Consider the following 12,102-nt stretch of genomic DNA (forward strand, 5'->3'; position numbering starts at 1 on the left):
GTGACGTAATGACGCAAAGACATGCACGAATCTCCCGCGGAAATCCACCAGTACCACTGGAATTAAAAACATTATTACGAGCTTACCGTTAAGAATCGAGCTAAGGCAAGCAGATAGTTTTGAACACTGGCTGGTTATGTACTTGCTCAAATTTATTTTGGATAATTTTTAACCCAAAAAAGTTACGGACTGGAGCTTTAAAATAACTTGTATTTTAATACATTTTAAATAGTAATTTATTCCTGTAATGAAAGAGCTGAATCATCCTTCCTGCTCAAGAAACATTTCTTAAAATCACAGTTGAAAACAGTGCTGCTATATATATTTTTGGAAACCATGGTAACCATTTTTCTAAAATGGTAAATGTCTTTACTGACACTTTTGACTAATTTGATGCATCCTTGCTGAATAAAAGTATACATTTTTTTAGAAAATCTTACAGACCCCAAATTTTTAGTATAGTTTGTTCAGGATATGATTACTAGGATTGCACGATATATCGGCCAATATATTTTCGCTTTTAATGTTATTGCCCAGTTAAGAAAATTTGGCCAATATATTAAAGCAGATAAATAATGGATTATTTCCTTCCGACACTTCAGATGCACAAAACCATGATGATTTTGAATTGCCTGAAATAGGATTGGAATCACTTCGAAAAGAAAATACAGTTAAGTGCAACATGTGCAGAGTAAATCTGTTATATAGACTACATAACATTATAATGAAAACACTACTGTAAAATAATGTTTTAGCACGTTGCAGGAAGAGCGCGGTGATTCATCTTAAGTTTCAGCACGTGCAGCTCAAATAGCAATGCATGACATTAACAACTAGGATTTGAACTATTATAACATATTACATAACATTATAGAGAGAACACTATTGTAATACGACAACTAAACCCAGAGTTCACAATGTTTTGTTTCAGCGCGTTGTTACAGGAAGCGCACATCCACAACAGGAGTAATAGATTCTGACTAGCAGGTAACCAGTGTTTCCTATACACTGATTTATTTGTGGCAGGCAGCCCGCCACAATATCAACATTGACCACTACAAATAGATTTCAGTGCCCATTCATTCATTACACTGTGGCGGCACGAAAATATATTTTAACTTCTCATAACAACATAAAAGGTCTTTAATGTTGCGTTTTGCGCAAACGAAAGCGCAATAAGGCTTTGTGTCCTTATCAAAAATTTGTGTCCTTATCAAAAAAGTCTGTTTGCACTGCGCTAAGAGAAGTGAGAGCACTTTGCTCAGGTCCGATTCTCTATATTGATTCACAGTGAATGAATGCAGTGAACTCCATCAGTTTAGCGTGCATTTGGGAATGCAGTTATGCATTATTTCCACATTTGCATAGTTGACAATTACAGCATTTCACTAGATTTTTAAATGAGACACGTTTGTAAACTTATTTTCTGCCAAAATAAAAGCTTGACTGTTTCAGTCAAAATAAAAGCTCACGGTTTAAATCTCTTGCATATACAGAAATTATTATAACATTATTATTGATATTATTATTAGTATTAGTAGTATGTAGTGTAATGTAGACTGAGACACTATTACAACTAAAAAAAGGTCTGAGGTTACAAGTCCAGGTACAAGTCAATGCACTGACTTTTTCTTTGTTCAATTTGCACACTGAATATGGGTTGGAGCTCTTAATTTTGAACTCAAAGTGCACCAAATTTATGAATTAAACTTTAAATTGCACAACTTAGTTCAAGTTCACTTGTGCATTTGCATCATTTTGTGCAGATTTAATCTGTAACATTACATTTATGTTATATACATATCTGATTAATCTCATATAGGATGCGTTTGGTTGAGCTAACAAAACCCACTAACAAAGCGCTTCAGTTTCCTGGTGTTCATTCAGCTCTTCAGCTTCAGCGCACGCAGCTTAACCCTCTGGGGACCAGAAACGCGCGGGCGCGTTTTGCTCGTTTTTTTTCACATAGCAGAAAAATAGACTTAAAGTACTACCATCATTTCTGTTCATATAGAGTTAAGAAATATGAGAAAATAATCTGTTAAATGTCTACTTTTTTATGTGCCTACATACAATCGAAATAAAATATTGTGCTTTTGTAAAATAAAGAAAATAAACAGGGTGTGCGTTCTGCCTCTCAGTCACCGTGAACTTTTTTTCTGGAGCACGTCTCTAATCTTCAACACAACTCAGCTAATACTATTCACCCAGCCATAAGCAATATATCTTTTAAATCGTTTGAGTTTGTACTTTTAAATGATCCGATTCAAAACTAAAATTAATATTCTCCGTTTATGTCATCTATATAAAAAGAGAGACGTGTCAGCCCGTCTCATTATCGTTCTCTCAGCTGATTATCCCTGGTAATGTGACACGCCCACGGAGAGCACGCGCTATTCAAACGCAAATATGTGAAGCAACACATTGAGACACGTTAACGCCCATAAACTCTGAAAACACACATTATTTTTTAGTCAGATTAATCTACTGTCGTCTTGCGCGGCTATATTAGGAACAATCCTGGGACATTTACCACTGGGTTTATTTTCACTGCGAGGATGAACAGATTCAGCTGAGAAGTAAGTGTTTTTTTCAAGTGCTTTGTTCTAATCGCGATATAGAATAACGTAGTGTCTGTAAACAGAAAAATAGCGTACTGTTAAATGTGAATCATGTTTGTGTGTGTGTGTGTGTGTGTGTGAATGAATGAATGAATGAACGCACAGATACGCACTGTTACAGACTAAATAACATTTCGTTGACTCGTTTTGGATAAAGTTTTTACTCTAAAATAGACATCAAATAAGCTTTTTTTAGGAGTTTCTGCTCATATGTTAGTATGTTATAATATATAGTATGTTTTGTCAATAAACTAATCAACTAAGATGTTATAGTGTTTGTTCAAGCTATATCAAAATAATGAATCCTCAACTTTGAAATATGTATGATCAAACTAAGACATTTATGGAGAAAGACAATTTTCTTTTCAAGATGTTTCCAACTCTAACTTTGAACTGAAATAAAACCATGTCTATATGGTGAAGGGTGTGTGATAGAAGTGTCCAGACTTATGCACCCTGTATTTTCCTTATATAAATCCAAACAATCTAAAAGCCATTCTTTTTTAAATCTCCTCATTATTTGTGCAAGGCTCCTGTAATGATATGGCCTGATAGCACCTAATAGGGCCATTATGGGGAGGGTCTTTGTCTTTCTCAGGTGTGGAATGCCACACATATTAATGAGAGACCACGCCTCCTGCATAAAGCTTTCTCAAACAAAACACGTCATTAAAAATGTAAAAGACTTTATTGACTTATCTGAATGAGTAGTCAGGATGATTCTCACATAGTTTTGGAGCAAATATTCTAGGCTATGTGATACAATTTTCAAAAGTCTTGTGAAGAAATAATCAATATGTGTTTTGTGGTCTTATTTCAGCAACTTTCATTTTTATTTTTTTCAATAACCACGCATAAACATTATTCTATTAAAAATACAAACATGTACATACATGTTGCTCACTCATCATGGTAGCCAAGTTTGTGCTATATAGAGTGAATTTACACCTTTGCCATTAACATGTTTATAAATAACTGAAAAAAGCACAAATGTCAGTGCATGTCAAAACATCCCAAGGGCCCCAAAAACACTCTGGTCCCCAGAGGGTTAAACAGCAATGCTGTAATTTACAACAGTAATATTCATTTTAGATGTTTCTTTTTCAAAAACATTGATGCATTATTAACCCCTTAGCTGTCACCCCCCTTTTTGAGAATGGGGGTTAAAATGCACTATTCAAACTTAAATGGTTGTAATTCAAGAATGCTTTGGAATATATACCCAAGTTTGGTCTTGTTTTAAAGAAAACACTCAGCAGATTATTGCTGAAGTGAGAACACTTCAAAAAATTAAAGTATGAAAAAGTTATGGAAGTTTAAATTTACAGTAAATCAAATATACTGTACTATATATTTTTTATTTTATATAATATATATTTTACAAAATATTTTTTAGTCTAAAATTACTATAAAATCAAAGCCATATATCTAACCAAGTTATGTTCCAAATTTGAAGTTGATATCACAAAAATTGACGTTCCCATGAGATTTTGTTTAGGCGTAGTACCAAAAATAGCCACCGGGTGCCATTGAATTCCATTGAATTTAGTTGTATACATTCTGCCTTAACAAATTAATACATTTATGTCCAAATATCAATTCTGTCACAAAATATGGAACCTTGAGACAGACCTTTCTGACAATGTGTTTTGTCAAGATTAGAAAAGGTTTTGATCATAAATTATGAAATATAATGATGCCTAAAAGGGGAGGAGCCTGATAAAATAATTTAGAGTACCGTTTCTATGGTAACGCAACGTTCAATTATAAAACGGTTTTCACAGGATGAATTCTGAGTTTATAAGCTTTCAAATGATACCTAATTTATGATAACTACTAAAATATGTGATATAATAAAAAAGGCGATAAAAAAGATAATATTATATTTTAGAGGATAATATTATAATTTTTAGAGGATAATATTATATTATAATTTTTTATTGAAAAATACTAGATTATATGTTTTATTATGAACTTTTAGCATAAAAACAGAAGTTTCAATGATTAAAAGTGGGTGCATCGACTTTTTGTGACAAAGGTCAGACCTCCTGTTATGATGCAGATTTTTTGAGGTGCACTCTTTTCATAAATTCATCAATTACTCTCCCTACATAATTTGTAACACAAAACAGGGGTAGAATATCTATTTAGAAGTCTTTGACCTTTCCAACGATATATAATTTGTCATAATTAGATTAGGATTTAATAGAAATATAGTGAAGTAAAGTTAGGCGTCCCGGTAGCGGGACGGTGACAGTTAATAATATTGCACATATTTTTCTTGTATCATTTTCATCAACAATATGGTTTATTAAAAATAATTTCATTATTGTCCGCACATAGGCTATTCTACAAGTAATCTTGTATAGTGACTTGTTAGCATTATTTTATTTATTTGTAAGGCAATAGATAAAAAAAAAAAAAAAAAATTAGATAAAGAAAGTTGACCATAGGAGTCTGAAATAACTTACACTGGTTCAAACTAGGCTTCTGTACATGTTTGATGTACTTGTGACATGACTTAATGGGTGAGACTTGTTTTTGTAATCAGGCTCTCAAAAATGAAATTTGGATTTAGATTTATTGGCTTTCAAATACAAAGAATTATCAGTAATGGCCAACATTTTCATATCGGTGCATCCCTAATAATTACCAAGACACGCATGTTCTTTTTCCTTTTAAAATGCTGCATTTTTGTAACAATAGATTTACATGCATTTCGGTCCCATACAAAAAACAAAACAACAAATCACAGACCTACCCAAGAAGTGTATGCTATCATAAAATGTAGAGCAATAGAAATAATAGTAAACGTCTACCTGTCCCGTGTGTAGCCAAGTTTAGGTTCTGTGTAGTTGACAATGTCTTCAGAGGTCCAGGATGGAGATTGGTTGCCACACAAGATCATCTGCACCTCTTTATGACTAAATGAGCTGAGTTTCTCCATAGGGAACACTCTGTTAAAGCCCTCTGTATAAAAAAAAAAAAAATTGTTTCACACTTTGCACCATATTTATAACTGACATGAATAATGTAGTAATGAGTGTCATTCATAATATACTGATATCTGAACAGCCAAGTTACACATACTTTTTTTATACGCTTTGGTACACACTGAGTGTAGCTTGAGTAAAGAGCAAGGCATGAGAGTATTGCCAATCTTATCATACCTCTAAAGGCCTCCATTTGCTTCTGGATTCCTGTGTGCATGCAGAAGTCAAACATGAGCTCTACATAGTCCTCAGCATTGTCCATGGTGACCATCTGAAGAGAGGACAGCAGAATTATTAGCATTTAAATCTTATTCTATACAAGATGACAGCAGAAACAATGCATTACATAATTAGATACCAAGCAAACAGTGTGCATTTCATTGCAGGCTTTATTTGAAACTTTGAACTGTCAGTAATAAAATAAGAACAAATTAATAAATTGCAAACAATAGCACAAATAAATACAACAGAATAAAGGGACAAATTAAATAAACATGACAAGTTTTTCAGGTGGGTCTAACAATAGTGTTCGGTGTTGACAGTAGAAATACAGATTTAAAAAAAAAAAATTAAATACAGATAAATGCTGACAATTATTTGCAATTACTTTTCAACTATTTACATTCCAAACCCATTTACCTGATTACTCGCCAAGATGGGCATTTAGACCATTTTTTTTTGTATTTGATCATTTCAGCATTTAAGAGCTAAACGAGCTGTACTCACAAGCTGTTTGAGAGGCGGCTTTATTTGCACACCACTTATAAAGATCAGTGGTGTACACGCTTTTGGTTTGAACGTGAAACCTATGGGAATGAGTAAAATTATGCTAAATACTTGCAACCCTACACTGAAATTCAGGCCTTGTAACACCAACACTATTCAACTAGAGCGAATGAGACACGTGAATGAGAGGCGGGTGTGTGTCAATTCGCCGTCGGAGAGAAGAGAGAGCAAAAACGTGCAGCTGATATTGGTGTATCGATACTGCAGAAAAGGAGTATTGGAATAGTTTCAGATATTACAATAATACTGAAATATTGATATTTTTAGACAACACTATTAGGGATGCACAGATCTATCGGCCAATAATCTGTATTGGCCGATAAAATCTATTATTTTCACTATCAATTTTAAACCGATTGTTTAAAAACTGCCAATTATCAGGGCTGATCTTGTCAATCAAAAGGGGGAGGAAAAACCGCGTCAGACTGCAACTCATACTGTGTGTGAAGAAAATGTCCCAAGTTGAATTTAGGGCTGTTTACGCAACAACAACACATTAAAAGTTAAAAATAGTAATGTTAAAGCTATTTGACCCTAAGAAATCACCCGTTGTTCAAGCCAGGGTTGCAAAGTCCGGGGTTTTTCCTTACACCAAAAGTTATTTGTAGCTCCTCCCATCCAATAAATCGCAAACCGCTTTGTGCTTCATGCTTGTATGTTTTTTATGTTTGTACTTCTGATGATTCTCAGCTGTCAAATTCTTTCAATTTTATAATGTCTTCCACTTTAATTCAAGTTACAGTACAAAATAAACATGAATGTACATCAGAATGTATGTTGAAAGATACAGTACAACTTACTGAAATTAATCATGTCTCAAGTAATCGCTCAATCAGTGTTTCAACAAGGGAAAGCTTGTGAAGAATGTCACTTAACTGCATTTACATCAGGAAAATTATCCAATGTTCACAGTTCTTTAGTTAGCTATAAAAACACTAAAGAGGAGCTTATTGACTGTTAATTATACGTTTGTTTGAATAAATCTGTCATGAAGACAAGCGTTTCTGAAAACTGCCTTATGTACAACTGAGTTGTATACAAACATTTGAGTTCTTATTTGAGTGTAATTATTATCCCTGAAAATAAATAGTAGATGAATATAATAGTTTGGGCTCTGTTGTTAATTTTAACTTCTAATATTATTGTAATGTACCAAATGAGAGGGTTCCCTGTATAGTTTACAGCATTAGTTGGGAGAGATATTGTTCCCTTAAGAAAATCAAACTATCAGTAGATATTATTCTGAATAATCGTCCATAGGTATCAGCAAATTTCTAATATACTATCTTATTGACCCAAAACTTAACCTTATCTCTTTCAAGCATCCTGCCGACTATCCCAAAAGGAAGTGTGATTTTATCAAGATGACAGCAGGAAGTACTGGTACTAAGGGTGATGCAGCCCTGCTATACAAATATATGTACAAATAATGCATTGCCATAACTACAAATACACAAAATAATGGAAACCACAAAATAAGATTTCATTTTCATTATAGAGAACACAGGGCATAACATTGCATGTCTGAAAAACATGTGACATACCTCATCTTCTCCATTGGGCTTCAAGTCTACCGATGAGAAGCCATGTACTTTGGATGATGGACAGAACTGGAAATTTAATCTAATAACAAATAAAACAAAGAAATTTAGATAAGCAACATAAATAAACATGTAAATAAAATACCCGGCGACAAGCAAGAAATTAACACACGATATCGATTTCCTTGATTAATATACAAAGGGACAATATATCTCACCCAAGATCTTCTACACTAAGTGGAGGGCCAGAGCCCATAGGATTCTTTAGCATGAGATCCTGTAGCCGTGTGTTCTTCTCATCCTCTGACAGACTCTTATTGCCCAGGATCTGCCTGCGCTTCACAGACAGTGCCTTCAGCTCTTTTAGGAACCGTGCTCTGTGAGGATTCACCAGTTCAAAGTCCTCCCACGTCAAGATGCCGTGATACCAAGCTGGTGGCTTGGGCTTGGGTGGGTCAAGGATAAACTCGGACTTAGAGTCTTCATCAAAGCTACCCACTGAGTATGTGTCCTGACCATCCTCAGTGGAAGCCTCAGACTGGATTTCAGAGAAGTGGCAGTCCGACTCAATATGGTTTTGATAAAGTAGCTTACTCATGTTGCTTTTGATGTCACCCATACAGAGCAGTTTGAAGAAAGGCTGGGATATGGGCAGGTCAACGAGACGGTTGTCCTGGATGCATTTGGCCAGAAAGATGCCAAGAAACAGGAAAAGCTTGGTGATACGCTCCAGTTCATCGCTGTCCTGAGGGAAGGGAGCAGGGAAAAGGCCGCAGGAACGCTGCACATAATAGCCAGGTGGTTTTAAGCCTCCACCCAGATCCACCTGATGAACAATAAAAATGTCAATTAATCAGCCAATTGAGAACAGTCTCATACCTATGGCTAGAGCCTTGTGGTTAACAGGTAAACATGTGGTAAAGCACTTACTTGACGTGACTCATCATCTGGGAAGTCGTCGTCACAGAGCCAGATACCAAGGGAAGTCCTCTGGAACTCTGCAGCAACAAGGGCATAGAACTCCAGGGTGGGTCCAAGACCAGTGCCCTCCTCCCCCTGGAACTCCACCTGTGCAAGATAACCATCATTATCAGTCTTGATCAAACAGTCGGAGACGGATTTTCACTGCTCTAGAGCAGAGGCTCTCAACTATGGGCAGGGCCTCAGCAAACTACTAGGAGGCCACGAGATGACTTAATATATTAAAGAAAATTAATTACAACGGAATTAAAATGCAAAAACACAACAAAATGTAATTTCAATCACAGAAGAAATACTGGTGGAAAATTGTGACATTGACCATGGAACTCCTTTGTACAGATGTTATTGCTTCCACTGAAGTACAAGATGCTCTTGTATCATGCTGTACAAAATTTGACATGACAATATTTTTGGTTACACTATTTTAAGGTGTCCGTGTTACAGTGTAATTATACATTTAAGTACTGAGTAATAATGATTAACTACATGTACTTACTTAATGGATAATTTATAGTTATCACTACAGTAAATACATGTAACGTGTAACAAGGACAATGGTAAAATAAAGTGTTACCATAATTTGTAATGAAAACAGAAGCACTTTCAGATTTTTTCAGACATTCTCTCAGACTTTTAGATCCCACAATTTTTTCCCCAAACATTATTGTTGTGGTGTTTACCTCCAGTACAGACTTTCTGTCAGCATGTATCTGCATCACACTCTCAGCCCACTCCATCATACTCTCTCCACGAGGCACCTTGACACGCTCGTGCTTGAGCCGACCAACACGGAACTCGCCGGGATCATCACGGCGAACTGTTGTGGATGGCCGGGAACGCTCCATAGTGGCTTCTCTTCGGTTTTGGAGCCAGACAATAGCCCTAGAGAGAGATGCAAATTCTCAAACGGCAATTTCAGATTTGTATGAATGAAGTAAACATCTCTTTGAAAGCTGTAAGCACAGACCTGGAGGCTCCAAACGCAGTGCATGTAAAATAAAGCTGCCGGGTTTCAAAGGGTATGAGGAAAGGACACTTGCTGGTTAACTGCTCACACCAGTCTGGGAGAGCCCCGCTAGCCAGGGCCAGTGGCTCCTAAAAAGACAATGAAATCTTTTGTAACATTATAAACGTTTTTACTGTGGCTTTTGATCAATTTAATGCATCCTAGATGAATACAATTATTGATTTCTATAATCATAATTAAAAAAAAAAAATTGTACAGACCTGACTCTTGAACTACACTGCATCTGCAATGTATAACATGCATAAATAAAACTACATCAAACAAGTCCGATTACCTCGATCTGCTGCAGGATTTTGGTTGTAATTTTTTTGCTGGTGAATTCCTCAGGTGATGCATTGAACTGTAGCTCTTCCACATCTACACAAATAAATGTGACTTATAAATGCATAAAAATGGAAGCAAAAACAACTGGTTCAAGACAATGCTCTGAGAAGGCGCTCCTCACCTTCCTGTAGTGTGCGGCCGGATGAAGGTTCTCCTCCGATGGTGAAGAGGATGCGAAGGAGCTGCAGTACGTCCTCTACGCTGCATGCACTCTGGCCTGAGCCCGCCTTGGCCTGAGCCTGCTCACGTGCAGCACTCAGGATGTCACAGCTCTGTGTGGCGGACAAAGTCCCTGAACTCAGGCCTGAAGATCTGCAGCCACGCTCACAGAAGTCCTGTAAAACCATGTAAGTACTGTTAACACAAACAACCCATAACTTTTCCTCCCAACCTTTTTATCATCATCACAACATACCTATAACAACGCTATTACAAAATTTTTACCAAATTATATAGTTTATGGCCAAAGACGACAACAAAAATTAAAAAATCAAAGCAAATAGAGAAAGTCCACAATGACAGCTAAAAACTTTCATGGCACAACATTTACACCCATTTAAGGCAATAGAATTTACAAAAGGACAGCAACAACTGTCTAACAGGTGGCTACACAAGTGACAGTCAAGCAAGAAAGAGAAAAAAATACTTAAAAGTATAAAAGGGAAAATAAAGATGGTATGTACAGATATATATGCACATCCGATGGCATTCTATACCTTGTATGCAGCTATGAGCTGCGAACAATTTCTGTTTTTCCTAATACTTTTATTAGAGCCGGTTAATTTCCAGTGGCGCAGGAAAGTTGAGTCTGCATTCTTCTGCATGTAGGTTATCAAGTCATTCTTTGGTAATTCATCTGTGCCAAGGTACTGTTCCACATGCTCTACAGACCAGCAACCCTACAACAGGAAGAACCAAATGTTGGTCTTTCCTGATTGTAAAGTCTCACGCAATATACATGCATTACAGTAGGTTTAACCACTAGAGAGGCCCGTGCATTTAACAATAGATACCACTGGGGTCATTTCAGTTTTCTGGCTATAAGGTTAGTGACGTCTGACAGACAATTTACTGAGAAGGAGCATTTACACATTGGGGACAGCCACAGAAAAATCACAGCCAAGATTTTAATGAGCCAAAGAGAGTGAATGAAAGGAAGATAGGTAAAGAGATAGTGTGGAGGAGAAACATTAAAAACGTGTCCTTACCATCTTTCCACTCTCTCTTTCTTTGTCAGAGTCCTTCAATTCTCTGTACATTATCCTACAAAAAACAATGTTTGTTAACAGACGTTAACAGCACTGTTAGTGTTAAAAGCACTACAAAAGTTTGAATACTAAAAACAACTGTAAAACGTTAGACTCACGTATATGTAGGTTCCCAGATGCGTCTAAGCTTGTCAGGTTTAATAGCACCATTGCATGAGAGCTGGAGAAGCTTTTGGACATAATAGAAAATGGTGGACTTGTAGTTGGTGAGAGGTAGCTCTACTTCTCGTGTAGTCCCTAGACCTGCTACTTTCAGGATGAGAGCCAGACGGGGTGAAGGCGTGCACTCCACCTCCTCTTGTACCTCTGAGCGAGGTGTACCTGTACACATTAAACATGAGATTTGCCATGTAAAATCACAATGGATTGCTGTGTTTGACTCAGCAGGCAACCAGTGTTATTGTTAAAAGGATAGTTCACCCAAAAATGAAAAACCTGTAATTACTTTTTTCCCCCTCCATACTACGGAAGTCAAGTCAATGGGGCCCCATCAACTGTTTGGTTACCCATATTCTTCAAAATATCTTTTGTGTTCAGCAAAAGAAAGAAATCCGTTCAAGT

The 12,102-nt window shown here is 36.3% G+C and overlaps 1 protein-coding gene across 9 annotated transcripts in view; it reads right to left on the reverse strand.

Moving 5' to 3' along the window:
* hectd1 (HECT domain containing 1) overlaps positions 1 to 12,102 on the reverse strand; it is a 38,202-nt gene that overhangs the window by 1,851 nt on the left and 24,249 nt on the right. For 7 of the 9 annotated variants that reach the window (XM_056234061.1, XM_056234063.1, XM_056234062.1 and 4 more), the window contains 12 exons: positions 11,640 to 11,862; positions 11,482 to 11,536; positions 10,990 to 11,172; positions 10,395 to 10,608; positions 10,224 to 10,306; positions 9,890 to 10,017; positions 9,603 to 9,804; positions 8,872 to 9,009; positions 8,160 to 8,767; positions 7,945 to 8,023; positions 5,792 to 5,885; positions 5,441 to 5,591 (listed from right to left, as the gene is read on the reverse strand). In XM_056234061.1, the coding sequence (XP_056090036.1) occupies positions 5,441 to 5,591; positions 5,792 to 5,885; positions 7,945 to 8,023; positions 8,160 to 8,767; positions 8,872 to 9,009; positions 9,603 to 9,804; positions 9,890 to 10,017; positions 10,224 to 10,306; positions 10,395 to 10,608; positions 10,990 to 11,172; positions 11,482 to 11,536; positions 11,640 to 11,862 (2,158 nt within the window). The remainder of the gene's footprint in view (positions 1 to 5,440; positions 5,592 to 5,791; positions 5,886 to 7,944; positions 8,024 to 8,159; positions 8,768 to 8,871; positions 9,010 to 9,602; positions 9,805 to 9,889; positions 10,018 to 10,223; positions 10,307 to 10,394; positions 10,609 to 10,989; positions 11,173 to 11,481; positions 11,537 to 11,639; positions 11,863 to 12,102) is intronic. The other 2 variants (XM_056234065.1, XM_056234068.1) reach the window with 1 other exon arrangement.

Source organism: Rhinichthys klamathensis, unplaced genomic scaffold, assembly GCF_029890125.1.
Source record: "Rhinichthys klamathensis goyatoka isolate OS25496 unplaced genomic scaffold, OSU_Roscu_1.1 h1tg000387l_1, whole genome shotgun sequence".
In the NCBI taxonomy this organism is placed as follows: Eukaryota; Metazoa; Chordata; class Actinopteri; order Cypriniformes; family Leuciscidae; genus Rhinichthys; species Rhinichthys klamathensis.